This window comes from Dipodomys merriami, unplaced genomic scaffold, assembly GCF_024711535.1.
Source record: "Dipodomys merriami isolate MVZ:Mamm:240054 unplaced genomic scaffold, mDipMer1.0.p SCAF_106, whole genome shotgun sequence".
Classification (NCBI taxonomy): Eukaryota; Metazoa; Chordata; class Mammalia; order Rodentia; family Heteromyidae; genus Dipodomys; species Dipodomys merriami.
In genome coordinates, this window is record NW_027202338.1 from 1,698,759 (window position 1) to 1,718,697 (window position 19,939).

General features: G+C 51.8%; 2 protein-coding genes across 2 annotated transcripts; both read left to right on the forward strand.

Annotated features, from left to right (window-relative positions):
• The first annotated feature begins 2,432 nt into the window (after nt 1–2,432).
• Nucleotides 2,433–13,155, forward strand: LOC138813100 (flavin reductase (NADPH)). The gene is made up of 5 exons (XM_070001326.1): nt 2,433–2,595; nt 9,323–9,487; nt 9,627–9,716; nt 12,108–12,236; nt 12,897–13,155. The coding sequence occupies exons 1-5, from the start codon at nt 2,517–2,519 to the stop codon at nt 13,052–13,054; spliced, it is 621 nt and encodes a 206-aa protein (XP_069857427.1). The 5' UTR covers nt 2,433–2,516; the 3' UTR covers nt 13,055–13,155.
• Nucleotides 13,156–15,140: 1,985 nt separating this feature from the next.
• LOC138813112 (SERTA domain-containing protein 3-like) lies at nt 15,141–18,214 on the forward strand. Its single transcript, XM_070001333.1, has 2 exons — nt 15,141–15,480; nt 17,026–18,214. The coding sequence occupies exon 2, from the start codon at nt 17,032–17,034 to the stop codon at nt 17,623–17,625; it is 594 nt and encodes a 197-aa protein (XP_069857434.1). The 5' UTR covers nt 15,141–15,480; nt 17,026–17,031; the 3' UTR covers nt 17,626–18,214.
• The last annotated feature ends 1,725 nt before the right edge of the window (nt 18,215–19,939 follow it).

Sequence of the window (19,939 nt, forward strand, 5' to 3'; positions counted from 1 at the left end):
ACATACGCAGACACACATTGACACTGTCACAATACTGACACACAGACACACATTGACACTGTCACAATACTGACACACAGACACACACACACTCACACACTGGCACCCCACACTGACACCCCCACTGACACACTTACACAGACACCCCCACATTGACAACCCCACTAACACACACAACACACATTGACACTGCCCACATTGACACACTAACATTGCCACACTGACACATACACATTGACACATTTACCTTGACATACATTGTTGCACACACCTACACTGACACACACAGACACATATCCCACACTGACACTGCCCACACTGACACCACCCACACTGACACACACACACATGGACATACATATGGACACATCTCACACTGACACACGCATTGACACACTAACATTCCCACACTGATACATACACATTGACACGCTGACACCGGTTGTTGCACACACCCACACTGACACCCACAGAACATACCACACACTGACACACACATTGAAATCTCCCACACTGACACCCCCACAAACACTGACACTGACACACAGACACATCCCACACTGATACACAACACTAACATTCCCACACTGACACATGCACACACACATTGCCCACACCCCTACTGACACACACATTCCCACGCTGACATTCACTCACACAAACACACACACACACACACACACACACACACACACACACACACACTGGGTCACCACAACATCACAAGCACATTCTCCATATCTGTGTCACTCCCTGTGTGAGATCACTCTGGGTCAGACCTTCAAGCTGTCACACCCAGTTATCCCACACAAGAAGAGAGTGTCTGTCCCACTGTGACATGTGCAAATAGGACACTATCACCATCAACAACAATGTGGTGTTGTACACCATCACCCATCTTCACCAGCTCATAGTTGCCTTCATGTTTACACACTCAAGCTTGTCACATCAGCCACCTGTGCCGGTGACTCACACCTGTCATCTTAATTACTCAGGAGGCTGAGTAACCCCAACCCCAATCCCGGGGAAGAAAGTCCATGAGACTCTTACCTCCAATGTACCAGCAAAAAATCCAGAAGAGGGCTGGGAAGGTGGCTCAGTGGTAGAGTGCTTGTTTCGCATGCATGAAGCCCTGGGTTCCATTCCTCAGTACCACATAAAGAAAAAGCCAGAAATGGTGCTATGGTTCAAATGGTAGAGTGCTAGCTAGCCTTGAGCAAAAGAAGCTCAGGGATAGTGCCCAGGCCCTGAGTTCAAGCCTCAGGACTGGCAGAAAAAAAAATCCAGAAGAGGAGCTGTGGCTCAAGTGGTAGAGTACCAGCCTTGGGTGAAGAAAAAACAAAACAACAAAAACCGAGGGACAGCTCCCAGACCCTGAGTTCCACCCCCAATACCAGCACAAAAATAAGTAAGTAAAATTCAAGCTTGTGATCTGGGCGCTGGTGGCTCACGCCTGTAATCCTATTCACTCAGGAGGCTGAGATCTGAGGATCATGGTTCAAAGCCAACCGGGGCAGGAAAGTCCATGAAACTCTCATAAACTACCAAAACACGGAAGTGGCACTGTGGCTCAAGTGGTAGAGTGCTCGCCTTGAGCTGAAGAGCTCAGGGACAGCGCCCAGGCCCAGAGTTCAAGCCCCACGACCAATATTTAAAAAAATAATAATAATTCAAACTTGTCACACCAAACACCCAGGCACAAGGGGACACACTCAGACATCAATCACATGGTCATCACCATTAGTAACACCCCCAGAGACACCGACTATGGGGCTCTGAGCTCACACATCTTTCCATGACAAATGTGGTGTCCCAGTAACAATCGAATAATCCCCAACACGTGTGCCACACTCCTGTGCTGTCTCACAGGCTGACACTAGCTGTCACAGTGTCACCCAAGGTCACCAAAGAACACATGGAGTGCCGCCCACACGTGGGATCACACGCCTTCACACACACACGGGACGGCACCCACAAGCACGGTCACACAAGTGCATAGTCACACCGTTACAGTGGCACACCCCCACCGCCCCCTGTCCTTTGGCCCTTAGCTTGTCAGGAAAGCTCTAAGCGGAACAGAGTCCCACCTCCGACCCTAGATGCTGGGAAGACTGGGAGAAAGGGAGCAGAGGCAGTGGGCGTGACTCCCGCCCAGCCTGGCTTTCTCTGATTGGCTGGAGCGTGGAGGCGGGATGATGAGTGACAAGCTCTCTTGATTCCTCCTACTCGCGCCCTTCCCAGATGGGGGGCGGGGCCTTCAAGTGTAAGCGTGAGAGAGGGTGGCGCTAGACAGTGAGGAAGTGAAAACGGACTCCTGCCCCGCCCAGTCGAGGGGGCGTGGTTTCATGACCACGCCCCTGGATCTGTAAACCAGGGGCGGGCCTGGGGCGTGGCTCTTTAAACTAGCTCCGCCCCGTCCCTCCAACTAAAGAAGGGCGGAGAACCCTGCCAGCGGCCATTGGGTTCCCGCCCGTCCCAAGCTTCAGGTCAGGCAGACCCTTGGACCCCCCGGCAGCATGACTGTCAAGAAGATCGCAATCTTCGGTGCCACTGGAAAGACCGGACTCACCACCATGGCGCAGGCGGTGCAAGCAGGCATGAGCAGGGGTCGTTGTTGGTGGGATGGGGGCGGTGCACATGGCAGAGCATTAAGAAGGGGTGTCAGGGCTGGGAAGGTGGCTCAGTGGTAGAGTGCTTGCCTTGCATGCATGAGGCCCTGGGTTCAATTCCTCAGCACCACATAAGCAGAAAAAGCCGGAAGTGGCGCTGTGGCTCAAGTGGTAGAAGGCTAACCTTGAGCTGAAGAGTTCAGGGACAGTGCTCAGGCCCAGAGTTCAGGCCCACAACCGACAAAAAAAAAAAAAAAAAAAAGAAAGGGTGTCATAGGACCAGGCGGGGGCTGGATAGAGCCCTCAGTGTCCCAGTCAGGTGCACTGAAGAGTCAGGGAGCAAAGGAAGAAGACCACGGGGCCAATGAATGCAGGGAGGCCACGAGATTTCGTTTTACATGAGTCTAAGGCACAAAAAACTGAAATCAGCTCATGAGGGCCTGGGGGACTCCAGTGACACAGCAGTGGGTAAATCCAGGGCTCTTGTGCAATTCACGGTGATTGTAGTGGTGACTGTGGGTACACCCAGAGAGAATTTACCCAGCCAGCTTCTGCCTGCCATCCAGCAGTGCTTTCTGTTCACTTGTGTTATAACCTGACAGCCCTCATCTGGGGAGAGGGATAGTATTAGGGCAACTTGATAGAGGAGACCATTGAGGCCCAGAGAATGATTCACCCAATATAACACAGGAGTTAGGTGGTAGTGCTAAGGTTTAAACACCTCTGTGTGTGTGTGTGTGTGTGTGTGTGTGTGTGTGTGTGTGTGCACGCACCAGTACTGTGACTTGAACTCAGAAGCCTAGGTGCTGTCCTTTAGCTTTCTCCCTCAAGACTGGCACTCTACCACTGAAGCCACAGCCCCAACGTCTGGCAGCTTCAAATCATAATCCTCAGATCTCAGCCTCCTGAGTAGCTAGGGTTACGAGTGTGCCAGGTCCTGCTCTTAAGCACAAAAGGAATTTGCTGATTTTTGACTTGGATAACAGAAAAAGAACACTGAAAAAGTTACAGGAAAGGTTGTTGTGAACACTTGCTCTAATCCTAGAAATGTCAGTGAGGGCTGAAAATTCTGGTTACACCAGGAGAGGGTGCAGGATTATCTGTTACCTCTTGCCCCTCATTCTAGAGTTTACCAGTGACCAGCAGGGCCTGGGACTTCCAGATATGGGGCTCCACCCCAGTAAGCCTCAGGGACCCTGAAGATAAAATATCTGTGTGTCCCAAAAGGAGTGGAGATCTTCAGTATCCAGAATTTGCTGTTTTCAGCCAATGTCTCCCCCCCCCCCGCCCCCTTTCTCTCTCTCTGTAAACTGGGGTTTGAACTCAAGGCCTTGGCACTGTCCCTTAGATTTGAGCCATGATCCTCAGGTCTCAGCTTCCTAAGTAGCTAGGATGACAGGCATGAGCCACCACTGCCCAGCACTTTTTTTGGGGGGGGGTGGGGAGACAGTTTGGAAGTCTGATCTCACACTCACAATCCTCCATCGCAACCTCACAACGGCTGGGATTGCATAGGAGCCTTACCATGGCCTGCTGCTAGGGAGAGGGGACTCTTCTCCACTACTAGGCAGGCTGTCCTCTGCTCCTAGGGCCTTGTATGAGGATCTTGGATTTGAGGAAGTAGTGAGCCCAGGGCTCAATTAAATTTTAATTTGCTGATAAGCATTTCTAGGGACTGGATAGGAAGGAAGAGGGAGAAGTTGGAACATGCTGAGTCATCCTAAATATCTGGTTTTGTGTGTGTGTGTGTGACTACTTTCACCTTAATCCCTAAATCCATAGGTTTCACTTACATGCCTGCTGGTCCCTGGGCTGACCCAAGTGGATTGTGGGCTAAGGGGGTGGGGAACATAGGGGTGCTCAGCCTTTTCTGAGAACTCTGCAAGGTCTCCCTTGTTCCTATCAGAAATAGGAAGGGCTAGCCCGGCGCCGATGGCTCACGCCTGTAATCCTAGCTACTCAGGAGGCTGAGATCTGAAGATCAAGGTTCAAAGCCAGCCCAGGCAAGAAAGTCCGTGAAACTCTTATCTCCAATAAACCACCAGAAAACAGGAAGTGGCACTGTAGCTCAAGTGGTAGAGTGCTAGCCTTGAGCTGAAGAGCTGAGGGACAGTGCTCAGGCCCAGCATTCAAACCCCATGACCAACAAAAAAAAAAAAAAAAAAAAGGAAATAGGAAGGGTTTGGATAAATTGGGGCTTATTTATCTCCTTGTGATTCTGTTAAGGCCAAGAGGTCTGTTGGAGCCAGGTACTGGTGCCCACACCTGTAATCCCAGGTACTGGTGTCCATGCCTGTTATCCCAGCTACTCAGGAGGCTAGGATATGAAGATCATGATTCAAAGCCAGGCTGGGCAGGAAAGTCTGAGAGATTTTTTTGGGGGGGTCCGGTCGTGGGGCCTGAACTCTGGGCCTGGGCGCTGTCCCTCAGCTCTTCAGCTCAAGGCTAGCGCTCTACCACTTGAGCCACAGCGCCACTTCTGGCTTTTTTCTTTTTGCTTATGTGGATGCTGAGGAATCGAACCCAGGGCCTCAGGCATGCAAGGAAAGCGCTCTACCACTGAGCCTCCTTCCCAGCCCTGAGAGATTCTTTATCTCCAATGAACCAGCAAAAAATCAAAAGCAGAGCTGTGGCTCAAGTGGTAGATCGCTGGCCTTGAGTGAAAGAACTCAGGGACAGCACCCAGCCTCTGACTCTGAGTTCAAGCCCCAGCATGGGCACAAAAGAAAAAGAGTGCTTGCTTACCTTACATGGATAGAACCCAGGGTCTGGGTTCTATTCCATCACTACAAGAAGTAAAAAAGCCAAAAACAAACAAAAAGCACCCAGTTCACTCCTGAGAAGAGTGAAGCAGAGCCCTTGTCACGTTGGAAATTCTCTGTGTGTCTGTCGCCTCTCATTACTACTTAACACCAACTCGGAGTCAAAGCCAGGGCTGAGTTGAGAACTGTTTGGGCTGCCATAACAAATACTATCCACTAGATGGCTTATCAACGACAGAAATGTATTTTAGCTGCTGCACTAGTTGCTCCTGCCTGTCATCCTAGCTACTCAGGAGGTTGAGCTCTAAGGATCTTGGTTCAAAGCCAGCCCAGTGGGAAACTCTGTGAGCTCATCTCTAATTCACCACCAAAAGGGTGGAAGTGGAGGAGTGGCTGAAGCCTTCAACAATAACAACAACAAGGGCTGGAAAGTGGTAGAGTGCTTGCCTTGCATGCCTGAGGCCCTGGGTTCGATTCCTCAGCACCACATAAGCAGAAAAAGCCGGAAGTGGCGCTGTGGCTCAAGTGGTAGAGCACTAGCCTTGAGCTGAAGAGCTGAGGGACAGCGCCCAGGCCCAGAGTTCAGGCCCCACGACCGGACCCAAAAAAAATTTAAAAAAAATAACAGCAACAAAATAAAAAACAAAACTGATAGCTTAGATACCTCTTAGTCTCCTGATGAGCCTCGATTACAGAGCCACCAACACCAGGCCTGTGTCCTTCCTTCCTTCCTTCCTTCCCTCCTTCCTTCCTTCCTTCCTTCCTTCCTTCTTTCCTTTCTTTTTTTTTTCCCTTTTGTTGGTTGTGGAGCTTGAACTCTGGGCCTGGCCACTCTATCACTTGAGCCACAGCCTCACCCCCAGTTTTCTGGTGGTTAACTGGAGATAAGAGTCTCATGGACTTTCCTGTCTGGGCTAGCTTTGAACTGCTATCCTCAGATCTCACCTCCTGAGTAGCTAGGAGTACAGGCATGAGCCACTGGTGCCCAGCTCTTTCTTTCTTTCTTTATTGTTGGTTGTGGGGCTTGAACTTAGAGCTTGGGCGCTGTCCCTGAGCTCTTTCACTTAAGGCTAGTGCTCCACCACTTTGAGCCACAGCTACACTTCCAGTTTTCTGGTGGCTCATTGGAGATAAGCGTCTCACAGACTTTCCTGCCCAGGCTGACTTTGAACCACAATCCTCAGATCTCAGCTTCCTGAGTAGCTAGGATGACAGGCAGGAGCCACCAGTGCCCACTGTTTTTTTGTGTGTCTTTTTTCTGTTGTTTTTTGAAAGAAGAGTGATCACAGGGAGTGACTACAGGAGAGGCAGCTGAGGCCCAGTGGAGGAAGGCATTATATGAATTTCTTTAGGCAATCAGTAACCAAGCCAGTGTGTAAACTCAGATTCTTGAGGTCTAGAGTTCGAGGTCTGCTTGGGCTATTTCAAAACAAACAAAACAACAAAGCAAAACAAAAACAGGTCCACGGGGCATTCAAACCTGAGTTTTCACGTTTGTGTGGGGTCAGGGAGACAGTAGTGACAAATGACTCAGCCCTGTACTTGCAGGGCTCTTGTTTTTCTCCTGTCAGCAGGAGCACGGTGACAGAGGAAGTACAAATGGCTAGGGGACATGGGGAAAGAAGGTGAAGGGTGATCCAGACAGAGGCACAGCACATGCAAAGGCCAGGGGACAGGAAATATCATGTGTGTTTGAGGAACAGAAAGGAGTGCAGTGTCTGGATAGACCAGGCCTGGTCCTGAGGGGTCCTGGAAGAGACAGTACTGAGGAGAATAGGCTGTGTATCAAGGCTTGGCGGGGGGAGCAGGTCCCTAGAAGAATCTGATCAAGGAGACACTTAGACATAACTGGAAAGATCTGTCCGGAAAGATAGGAGCAGGTAGAACACTATGAAGCCCAGGTTTGTCCTTTTGCCTCTGCCTTTCAGGTTCTGGGATTACAGGCATGAAGTGCCATGCCCTGGCTGCTTTTTCTTTTTTTTTTGGGGGGGGAGGGGTGTCCAGTCGTGGGGCCTGAACTCTGGGCCTGGGCGCTGTCCCTCAGCTCTTCAGCTCAAGGCTAGCGCTCTACCACTTGAGCCACAGTGCCACTTCCGGCTTTTTTCTTTTTGCTTATGTGGTGCTGAGGAATCGAACCCAGGGCCTTATGCATGCAAGGCAAGCGCTCTACCACTGAGCCACCTTCCCAGCCCCTGCTTTTTTTTTTTCTTGTAACTGTTCTATTGAGCTATAATTCACTTACTATAGAACTCTTCCATTTACAATGCACAATTCTCCAGGCAACAATGGCTCACACCTGTAATCTTAGCTAGTTAGGAGGCTGAGGTCTGAGGATCACAGTTCAAAACCAACTCAGACAGGAAAGTCAAGGAGACTCTTATCTAACAAAAAAAAAAAAAACTAGAATGGAACTGTGGCTCAAGTGGTAGAACATTAGCCTTGAGCTAAAAAGCTCTGGGACAGTGCCCAGGCCCTTAGTTCAAGCCCCAGGACCAACAAAAAACAAAAGCAATTAAATGGCTCTCAATATATTCACAGTTCGGCAAAGGATATCATAATCAATTTAGAATATTTTCATCATCCTAGAAAGAAACTTCTAGAAGTCATCTCCTTTCTCACTGCCCCCACCCACCTACTCACTGTTTTCTGCCCTAACCTTCCCTCAGCCCGAGGCAACCACTTATCCACTTCCTGTTTCTGTGGATTTACCTGCTCTGACCATAGTCTTGGAGTCCAGCACTGGTGGCTCACACCTGTAATCTTACCTACTTTGGAGACTGGGACCAGAGAATCGTAGTTCAAAGCCAACACAGCCAGAAAAGTCTATGAGGCTCTTATCTCCGTTTAAGAAGAAAAAAGTCAGAAGTAGAATTGTGGCTCAAGTGGTAGAACAAGAGAGAGAGTGTGTGCTGGTGGCTCACACCTGTAATCCTAAACTACTCAGGAGGCTGAGATCTGAGGATCATGGTTCAAAGCCAGCCTAAGCAGCAAAGTCCAGTCCATGAGAGCCTTTTCTTTTTTCTTTTCTTTTTTTTTGTCGGTAGTGAGGCCTGAACTCGGCCTGAGCACTGTCCCTCAGCTCTTCACGTCAAGGCTAGTGCCCTACCACTCGAGCCACACCGCCACTTTGGGCTTTTTCTGCTTATGTGGTGCTGAGGAATCAAACTTAGGACCTCATGTATGCAAGGCAAGCACTCTACCACTGAGCCACCTTCCCAACCCCAAGAGTCTTATCTCAAAAGTTGAATTGTGGCTCAAGTGGTAGGGGGAAAGAAAGAAAAGAGAGGGAGGGGAGGAAGGAAGGAAGGAAGGAAGAGAGGGAGGGAGGAAGGAAGGGGGGACGGTACTGATGGCTCATGCCTGTAATCTAGTTCTTCAGGAGGCTGAAATCTGAGGATCACAGTTAGAAGCCAGCTCAGGCAGGAAAGTGCCAATTAAACATCAGAAAACTGGAAGTGGAGCTGTGGTTCAAGGGGTAGAGTGCTAGCCTTGAGGAAAAGAGCTCATGGATAGTACCCATGCCCTGAGTTCTAGCCCCACAACCAACAAAAAGAGAGGGGGCGGAGGGAAATGATTACAAACCAGTACCTTTCAAACCAGTATCTCAGTGCTGGGAATGTGACTTAGTGGTAGAGTGCTTGCCTAGCATGCATGAAGTCCTGGGTTCAATTCCTCAGTACTAGGTAAACAGAAAAAGCCAGAAGTGGCATTGTGGCTCAAGTGGTAGAGTGTTAGCCTTGAGCAAAAGAAGCCCAAGGACAGTGCCCAGCCCTGAGTTCAAGCCTCAGGACTGGCAGAAAACAACAACAACAAAAATCCTATACCAGTGAACCAGTGTCTCAGCCTAGTGGATGTGGGCAATGGATTTGGGGACTTATGGCACCATCCAGACTCCAAAAGCGCTCTCCCACAAATCCGCTGACCTCCCTTTTCACTTCTGGTTGACCACAGGTTATGAAGTCACTGTGCTGGTGCGGGACGCATCCAGGCTGCCGTCTGAGGGGCCCCAGCCGGCCCACGTGGTCGTGGGTGACGTTCTACAGGCCGCCGATGTGGACAAGACGGTGGCCGGACAGGAAGCCATCATTATCCTCCTGGGCACTGGCACTGACCTCAGTACTGAGCCCCCCCTGTGCCCACGGCCCACCCCTGCACCGCGGCCCCCAGCACCAGTCCCACCCCCAGCCCCTCCCCTGCCACCCCTGCCACCGCCACCGCCACCCAGCAGTGACAGCCACTCTCTGTCCCCTCTAAGGTCCCACGACTGTGATGTCCCAGGGCACCCGGAATATAGTGGCGGCCATGAAGGTGCACGGAGTGGACAAGGTCGTGGCGTGCACCTCGGGTGGGTGGTGGGTCCTGGAGGTGGGGCTGAGCTGGGAGGTGCCAACCGCGCTGGTGAGCCAGGGCTCTCGCATTTCCAGCATCTGTTGAGCACCAAGTGTGTGCCTTGACCTGTGTGCTGGCTGACTCAAGGGACAAACTGTTGGCCAGTTGAATGTGCTTGACAGAGCTCACAGAGGGGTTCCAGGTGGTGACCCCATTATGGATGGATGTCCATTATACCATCAGATGTCTTGAGGGGCTGGGATCTAGCCAAGGCCAAGGCCCAAGTGCTTGCCTGGCATGCATGAGGCCCTGGGATCCATTCCTAGCACTGAAAGGAAAGAAAGAGAAAAGGAAAAAAAAAAAAAAAGCTTGAGCCAGTGGCTCATGCCTCTAATCCTACCTATTCAAGAGGCTGAGATCTGCAGATCACAGTTGGAAGCCATCTTGGACAGGAAAGTCTGTGAGATTCTTATTTCCAGAGAACTACCCAGAAGCCAGAAGTGGCGCTGTGGCTCTAGGGGCAGGGTGCTAGCCTTGAGAGCAAAAGATTGAGAATAGCACCCAGGCCCTGAGTTCAAGTTCCACCACACACACACACACACAGACACACACACACACACACTCTGCTCTGAAGGGAGGCTGCGGTGGCTAACAAGAGTTACAGGCAATCAGTGTAGCAGCATTTATTGAAACCCTTGTCAGAGCCTCTCAGGGAACTCAGAATTCCTTTGTGTGTAAGACTCTCCCAGGAAGGAAGCAGCAAACCCAATGGCTGGCTCCCAGCTGGGTTTACTGCATCTCAGCTGACACCGCTGGCAGTTGGCAGGTACACCAGAGTCTCTCCATAGCTGTCATCATAGACATCATCCTTAGATGCCTCCCTTGTGAGGGAGCAGCTGGATTGTATTGTTGGAAAGCTGCCAGATAGTGATAAGGGGTCTGAGGCAGCAAGTACAGCATGTGCAAAGGCCCAGAGGCCTTTGAGTAAAGTCATCTCTGTTGCTCTTTGTGTGTGTGTGTGTGTGTGTGTGTGTGTGTGTGTGTGTGTACTGGTACGGGGGCTTGAACTCAATGCCTGGGCACTGCACTTTCTGTTGCTCTTTGTGTGTGTGTGTGTGTGTGTGTGTGTGTGTGTGTGTGTGTGTGTGTGTACTGGTACGGGGGCTTGAACTCAATGCCTGGGCACTGCACTTTCTGTTGCTCTTTGTGTGTGTGTGTGTGTGTGTGTGTGTGTGTGTGTGTGTGTGTGTGTGTGTGTGTGTGTGTGTGTACTGGTATGGGGGCTTGAACTCAATGCCTGGGCACTGCACTTTCAGCTTTTTGGTGGTTAATTGGAGATAAGAGTGGCAAAAACTTTCCTGCCTCGGCTGGCTTTGAACCTCTATCTTCAGATCCTTGTATCCTGGGCTGGGAAGGGGGCTCAGTGGTAGAGCGCTTGCCTTGCATGCATGAGGTCCTGGGTTCGATTCCTCAGCACCACATAAGCAAAAAGAAAAAAAGCCGGAAGTGGCGCTGTGGCTCAAGTGGTAGAGCGCTAGCCTTGAGCTGAAAAGCTGAGGGACAGCGCCCAAGCCCAGAGTTCAGGCCCCACGACCAGACCCCCCCCCAAAAAAAACAAAACAAAACAAAAACAGATCCTTGTCTCCTGAGTAGCTAGGATTACAGGTGTGAGCCATCAGACTCATTTACTTCAAACTTTGAAGGGGAAATGGAACCCAAAAGGAAGTGTGTTGGAAGAAGACATAATGTGGCTGTGTAGCCCAGGCCAACCTTAAACTTAGGATCCTCCTGCCTCAGCCTCCTGAATGCCTGCCTCACCAGGCCAAGTTTTTTTGTTTTTCTGGGTTTTTTTTCCCCCCTCTTTTGGTGCTGGTACTGAACTCAGGGACTCATGATCTTATTGGGCTTTTTCTTTTTTTTTTCTTTTTTTTTTTTTGGAGGGGGGCTCCAGTCATGGGGCCTGAACTCTGGGCCTGGGCACTGTCCCTCAGCTCTTCAGCTCAAGGCTAGCACTCTACCACTTGAGCCACAGCGCCACTTCCGGCTTTTTTCTTTTTGCTTATGTGGTGCTGAGGAATCGAACCCAGGGCCTCGAGCATGCAAGGCAAGTGCTCTACCACTGAGCCACCTTCCCAGCCTCGTTGGGCTTTTTCATACAAAGCTGGCACTCAGCCATTTGCACTGTGTCTTCACTTCCAGCTTTTTCTGATTAATTGGAGCTAAGTGTCTCACAGATTTTCCTGCCTGGGCTAGCTTGGAACTTCGATCCTCAGATCTCAGCCATCTGAGTAGTTAGAATTAACAGGTGTGAGCCACTAGCACTCAGCTGCTGAAAGATTCTGTCCTTACTGTAAAGACAAGGCAGCTCTGGCTGACCTGTTCCATATATTCCCTCCCACCCTTGCAGCTTTTCTGTTATGGGACCCTGCCAAGGTGCCCCCGCGCCTGCAGGACGTGACCAATGACCACATACGGATGCACAAAGTTCTGCAGGAGTCTGGCCTGAAGTATGTGGCTGTTATGCCTCCACATATAGGTAAGTTGTCACCAGCCTGTTCCACCACACCTTCCAGAGGTATCTATAGGGATTCTTCTCATTATTCTAAAAGTAAAAATTGAGCTGGGTTAGAAGACACAAGCCTGTCATCTCAGCACTTGAGGCTAATTCATTAATTGGAGATGAGAGTCTCAAGGACTTTCCTGCCTGCCTGCCTAGACAGGCTGTGAACCCAAATCCTTGGATCTCAGCCCCCTGAGGAACTAAAAGGGTAGGTGTGAACCACACCAACACCCAGCTTTTTTTTTTTTTTTTATGGTTTTGTTGTTGTTTGTTTTAACAAATTCTGATGACACATTTTCATCCCTGAGTTCAAGTGCCAGTACTGGCATACACATACACAGTAGGAAAAATGGGGGAGGGGAGGAGAAAGAAAGGACATCAAGGGGCTGGGAAGGTGGCTCAGTGGTAGAGCACTTGCCTTGAATGCTCAAGGCCCTGGGTTCGATTCCTCAGCACCACATAAGAAAAAAGCAGGAAGTGGCGCTGTGGCTCAAGTGGTAGAGTGCTAGCCTTGAGCTGAAGAGCTGAGGGACAGTGCCCAGGCCCAGAGTTCAGGCCCCATGACCAGACCCCCCCCCCCCCCAAAAAAAAAAAAAAAAGGACATCAAATTCACCCTGCCTTTCTTTACTTCTCAGGGGACCAGCCACTCACTGGGGCCTACACTGTGACTCTGGATGGACGGGGACCTTCGAGGGTCATCTCTAAGCATGACCTGGGTCACTTCATGCTGCGCTGTCTTACCACGGATGAGTACAATGGGCACTGTACTTACCCATCCCATCAGTATGAATAAGACCTTGCCCCTGCCTAGAAGGCTGGGATTCTGGGAAATGAGCCCTGAGGAATGACCGATAAGTAAATCTTGAGCCAAGAGCTTCAATTTATTCCAGAAGACTCAACTCTGTGACTCTTCTCTCAGCTTATCTCTTTGTTCACTTATTCTTTTCTCAAGTTTTTTTTTTTTTTGGGTCCGGTCGTGGGGCCTGACCTCTGGGCCTGGGCGCTGTCCCTCAGCTCTTCAGCTCAAGGCTAGCACTCTACCACTTGAGCCACAGTGCCACTTCCGGCTTTTTTCTTTTTGCTTATGTGGTGCTGGGGAATCGAACCCAGGGCCTCAGGCATGCAAGGCAAGCGCTCTACCACTGAGCCACATTCCCAGCCCTTTTCTCAAGTTTTTTGTTTTGTTTTGTTTTAAATTTTGGTTACTGGGGCTTGAATTCAGGGTCTAAGCATTGTCCTTGAGCTTTCTTTTGCTCAAGGCTGATGATCTACTACTTAGACCACAGCTCTACTTCTGTCTTTCTGAAGGTTAGTTGGAGATAAGAATCTTCTGGCTTGGGGGCTGGGAAGGTGGCTCAGTGGTAGAGCGCTTACCTTGCAGGCCTGAGGCCCTGGGTTTGATTCCCCAGCACCACAGAAGCAAAAAGAAAAAAGCTCGAAGTGGCGCTGTGGCTCAAATGGTAGAGCGCTAGCCTTGAGCTGAAAAGCTGAGGGACAGCGCCCAGGCCCAGAGTTCAGGCCCCACGACCGGACCCCCCCCAAAAAAAAATCTTCTGGTTTTTCCTGTCCTGGGCTGGCTTCAAACATGTGATCCTCAGCCTTGTGAGTAGATAGGATCACAGAGGAGATCTTTAGTTTGTTTGTATGTTTGTTTTGTCGGTCCTGGGGCTTGAACTCTGGGCCTGGGCACTGTCCCTCAGCTCTTCAGCTCAAGGCTAGCACTCTACCACTTGAGCCACAGCGCCATTTCCGGTTTTCTGGTGGTTTTATTGGAGATAGGAGTCTCACGGTCTCTCCTGCCCGGGCTGGCTTTGAACCGCGATCCTCAGATCTCAGCCTCCTGAGTAGCTAGGATTACAGGCGTGAGCCACCAGCGCCCAGCTAGAGGAGATCTTTAGAGCCACCTGCACCTGGCTCACTTTTTGCTGGTTAATTGAAACTAGAAATCTGGGAATCCTAATGTCTGCCCAGGCTGGTTTTGAACGGGATATTCAGATCTCAGTCTCTGGAATAGCCAAGATTATAGCCAGGAAACAAAGTGAATTTTATAGTGCCAGGCGTCTCTGGCCTGATCCTGAAAGGCTTCCAGGGGAAAGTAAGAAGTTTGAGCCAAGGGTAGTGGTGCTACTATAATCCTAGCACTCAGGGGTGGAGTTAGGAAAATGGAAGGGCCAGCCTGGCCCTTTGAAACAGTCCGTTTCAAAAACAAACAAACAAACAAACAAAGGCTTTGAACTTTATTTCCAGAGTGGTGGGGAGTCATGAAAACTTTCCAGCCTGCAGAGTGGCTATCTGGGAGGGACCACCAGAAAACGCGCAGAGAAACCACCAACCAACCTTAAAACAGGGTTCCTACTTCGGGTGCACAGAGCCTAAGAGGGGCGGGGCTGAGGTCGCCAAGCAACAGAGGCCGCACCATACTATTGGCTGGTATTTAGTGCGTCATCACCTTCCGCTCCCAAGCGCCCGCCTCGGGAAACCCGGGGGCGTGGCCTGCTCCGGCTGCTCAGCCCCGCCCTGCTGTGAAGCCGGGGGGGAGGGGGGGAGACGCCGAGTGGGGGTGGGGAGTGCCACCCTTCCTTCTTCCAGATGAAGTTCAGCCCAAGAAGAGAGAGAGAAAGAGAGAGAGCTCTATGTGGCAGGAATCTTAGCCGAATAAAAAAAGAGATTCTGTGTGTGTGTGTCCGTCGTGGGCTTGAAGTTAGAGCCTGGGACGCCTTCCTGAGCTTTTCGCTGAAGGCTAGAACTCTACCTATTGAGCCACCGCTTCACTTCCGGCTTGTGGATGGTTCTTTGGGCTGGCTTCAGAACCACGATCGCCAGATCCTGAGTAGCGAGGTTTACAGGCAGGAGCCACCGGCGCCCGGCGAAACTAAAAAAAAAAAAGCGTTCTGATGGCCTCGCCATCCTCCAGCCCAGAGACTTAACCCAGCCCCTGACAAGTCAAAAATCCTTTAAATGGTCCCGGGCGTTAGGGAGGGGCAGGCAGGGAGGGCGGTGCCGGGCGTCGGGCGGCGGCTCCGCCCAGCCAATCGTCGCCCTGCCCTGGGCAGAATTCCAGCCAATCGCAGGTGGCGGTCCTGGATGGGGCGGGGCTGGATGGGTCCAGGCCGAGACTCGGAGGCCCAAGGAAGGTGAGCGAGGATTCTACTCGGCTCTGTTCGGACGCTCGTCTGGCCGGCGTCCCTGGAGGTGGTGGTTGCGAACCTGGAGGCTGTGGTGAGGAGTGGGATTTACCTGTGGTTGGGGGCGGGAAGGGACGGGCGAAGGAGGAGTCTGAGCCGGAGTAGAGGACGCTCCTTATTAAGCTTGAGTGATGCGGTTTTGAGGGCTAAGGACCGGAGGAGACTTGAGTTCGAGATCCCAGAGGGGAGGCAAGGAAAGGTTTTTGAACTGGAGGAAGTTTAGAGTTGCGCTTTGGCGAGGGGAGCGGGTTTGGATACGAGAGCGAATCAGAGGAAGAAACTTTTGGAGAGCAAAGAATTTAATAGGACAGTTCGGCTCTTCTCGGGACGGCCTGGATTGGGAACTTCGTGCTGGTTCTGGGAAAACTGTAAGGCTGGGGTGTCGAGCATTTCTAGACAATCCCGAGACTTGTGGAATCCCCAGACTCTTCACCAGACGCCGTGGCAGGGAGTGTATGCCGGGAAAGAGTTCAGTGTTGGAGGGTCTCAGCTGCCGGACGTGGCACTAGGAGGTGAAATCTAGGGGTGTCGTGTAGTCGGAGAATAGGAAAATAATCGGAGAATAGGGGTTGGGGGGAAAATCTCAGAATTGAGATACTAAGTCTTCCCCCTACAAAAGCATTTGTATCAGAAAGCTTGGAACAAACTGATGAGAGCCCGGGTTTCTAGACTTCTCCGCCGTTTGGGGAAGAATCCCGGACCTTGGGGCGATTGTAGGGACGGGGTGAAAGCAGTCTTAGAGCTGGAGTCGGGTGGGGGATGGGTGTTCCGGGCGTGGAGCTCAGACCCACAGCCCCGGAGGCAATAGAGGGCGGGGCTCGGCTGGCGCCCGGCAGCTGGACGTCCGGGTTCCCCTCCCCCCACCAGCCAGGAGCCTAGTGCGCCTGCTCCGCGGTGGGGGCGGGGGAACCCGTCCCCTTGAAGAGCAAAGCCCCCTGGGAATTGTAGTGCCCGTTCACGTCACTGTGCGTGCCGAGCTACTGTGGGTCCACATTTCCCAGAAGCCGCCGGGGCAAGTGGGGGCGGTCCTAGATGGTCAATAGCTATCCGGGGGAGGGCGGGGCCTCTGGGACGCCGAGGTCTGGTTGGGTGATCCGTGAGGGGGCGGAGCTTGGCGCTAGTTGAGATCTAGCAAGCTTTCCTTTGGGGCGCACTTTAGGGAAATCAGAGGCGCTGTTGGAAGGAATGTGGAAGGCGGCTCCTTCCTTGCTCTTGGGTGCGCTCCCAGTCAGTTAAGACCAAGAACGAGACAGCAGGGCAACGGTGCCTCAAGCCTTTAATCGTAGCTACTCAGGAGGCTGACATCTGAGGATCGCAGTTCAAAACCAGCCCTGGCAGGAAAGTATGTGAGACTTCTGATCTCCAATTAACCACCAAAAAGTCCCAAGTGGAGCTGTAGCTCAAGTGTTAGCGCACCAGCCTTAAGCAAAAAAGCTCAGAGAAACTGCCCAGGCCCTGAGTTTAAGTCCCAAGACTGGTGCACACACACAGACAAAATCACTTCCAGCTCCACAGGCCTGCCTGAGAAATGCGATTTCAGGCCACTATTATGCCTTATTTGTCATTTGTCTCTCCACAGGGCATCATGGTGGGAGGCTTGAAGAGGAAACACTCGGACTTAGATGAGGAAGAGGAGGAAAAGAAATGGGACTGCAGCCCAGCACGCCTTCAGAGCTATCACCAGGCCTTGCTCCGAATCTCCTTAGACAAAGTCCAGCAAAGCCTGGGCCCCCGAGCTCCCAGCCTCCGTAGGCATGTCCTCATCCACAACACCCTGCAACAGCTCCAGGCTGCCATTCATCTGTCCCCAGCTCCGGCCCTACCCCCTGAGCCCCTCTTTCTGGGCGAAGAAGATTTCTCCCTTTCCACGACCATTGGCTCCATCCTCAGGGAGCTGGAGACCTCCATGGAGACAGAATCGCCTCAGATTCCAGTGGCTGCCCCAGGCCTTCAGAATGAAGGGCTGGCCCAACCTGGGCCAGTCTTCTTAGAAGCTTTGAGCTCTAGGTACCTGGGGGACTCTGGCCTGGATGACTTCTTCATGGACATTGACACATCTGGAGTGGAAAAGGAACCTGCACTGGCTGCCCCAGAACCTTCACACAACCTCTTCTGTGCCCCTGGGTCCTGGGAGTGGAATGAACTAGACCACATTATGGAAATCATTCTGGGGTCCTAAAACCCATCCACAATCCTTCTTCCAGTCAGCCTTAGTGGGCTGGGTCCCTGGATGTGACTTTGTGTGTATGTGTGTGTCTAGACTCTGAAAAAGAGACTGTGACCTCCTTTCTTCCTGTCCAGGGTTCCACAAACTGTCCCGCACGTGTGTATGTCCGGTTACCGCACCCTTCTGTGAAGGTGGCTCTTCCTGAATTAATTTATCTGCTCCAGATGCCTTAATGAGACTCTTGCTTGGAGTCTGCCTTCTCATGACCACATTTCGTCCATGTCCACCTCCCACTCCCCTGGTTGACCACACAGGGGCCTCAGGAAAGATGAAACTGGGCCAGTCCAAGAGTGACAGCACTGTGCAGCCAGCTTGTTCTGAGGGAGGAGGAGAGACTGGTCTCCCTCCATCATCTTCCTCCCAGGCTGAACCCCATTTCCTTGGCAGAAGCCCAGTTCCAGCAGCCTGATTCATAACCAGGCCGGACCATGTGCAATAATGGATGGAAACCACATTATATTTAAGAAAGGCAGGGTTTGTGGGTTTGGGGATTTTTTTTTTATTATTGTAATTTTTTTTTAATAAAAGTATTTTGGAGAGAGCTGATGTTGCTTTCAGTGTGTAAATGTCCCTGGGATGATGGGAGGGATCTAGTAAATTTCTTACCTTTTTCTCTGTCAAAGATGGAGCAGATGTATCCTTGTATGGTAAGTGTTTGAGTGCTTGTTAAAAGCACTGTTGTATGCTAGGCACTGGTGGCTCACGCCTGTCATCCTAGTTACTCAGGCTGAGATCTGAGGATTGAGGTTCAAAGCCAGCCCAGGCAGGAAAGTCTATGAGACTTTAACTCCAATGAACCACCAGAAAATGGGAAGTGGTGCTGTGGACCAAGTAGTAAGGCAATAGCCTTCAGCCAAAGAACTGAGAGACAGCGCCCAGGCCCAGAGTTTAATTACCTAGGAAATCCTTGAAGTGTGATGGTTTGGAGTAATCAGTGGTAGAGCAAGTCTCAGACCCTAAGTTCTTTTAATTTTATCTTTTTTTATGTGTGCGGGGAAGGGGGTGGGAAGGGGGGTCTGGTCGTGGGACCTGAACTCTGGGCCTGGGCGCTGTCCCTCAGCTCTTCAGCTCAAGGCTAGCGCTCTACCACTTGAGCCACAGCGCCACTTCCGGGTTTTTTCTTTTTGCTTATGTGGTGCTGAGGAATCGAACCCAGGACCTCAGGCATGCAAGGCAAGCGCTCTACCACTGAGCCACCTTCCCAGCCCCAGACCCTAGGTTCTTGTAGCATGCACAACATTCATTCCGTTTTAAATGAAAGATTATGTGCACACATGCATTCCAGTCCTAAGGTTGGGTGCTGTCACTTTTTTGTTTTCCTCAAGGCTAGTGCTCTACCACTGGAGACACAGCTCTACTTCTGGCTTTTTGTTGGTTAATTAGATCAATACAGATGGGCTGGCTTCAAACCACTGGATCCTCAGATCTCAGCCTCCAAAGTAGCTAGGATTGCAGATGTGAGCCACTGCTACTGGGCTGCAAGACAAGAGGCCTAGTTGGGTCACTCCCCCCAGTGCAGGGGAACATCGAGGCTCCTGTGACACCCAGCAAAACGCTGGCTGCAGAAGTGGAAAGGCTGGCCCTGTGGAGGAGGAATGGAGCCCCTGAGGGCAGAGTCCACCTTCCCCAACCCGTCCTCCCCCGCCGTACTGCGGGGGGGGGGGGGGGGCGTGTAAAATGGGCCGAGGTGGCCCTGGGCGGGACAGGGAGGCCTTGCCCCTCCCACCTACCAACCCTCCTCCCTGGCTGGCCAGCCAGCAAGGAGACCAGAGAGACTAAGGCCGCTGGAGTCGCCTTGGCACCTCCTCCCTCCCTGGAGGCCGAGGCTGGGCGGGGCCAGTGGCTGAGGCTGAACTCCCCAGGCCATCGGCCCTCCCTCCCCCTCCCCCCCCCTCCCCAGGGTTGGTGGCTTCCCTTCTGGTTTCATTTCTCAAGTGCTGCTGGCTCTCTCGCTCGCTCTCGTTCTCTCGCTCTCCCACTCTCCCTCCCCCTTCCTCCTTCCTCTCCCTCCCCCCTCTCTGATCCCCTTTTATCTCCCCCCCCCCTCTCTTTTCCCCAACTTTGAATTCCTTGCTCCGGATCCTCGGGAGAAGCTCAGTCTAATCCCCCTAGCCAAGGCCCCTCCCCTCACTCCCAGGCCTCTCTTCTCTTTTAGCCCTGAACACAAGCAGAAATTCTTTTTTTTTTTTTTTTTTTGTCGGTCGTGGGGCTTGAACTCTGGGCCTGAGCGCTGTCCCTCAGCTCTTCAGCTCAAGGCGAGCGCTCT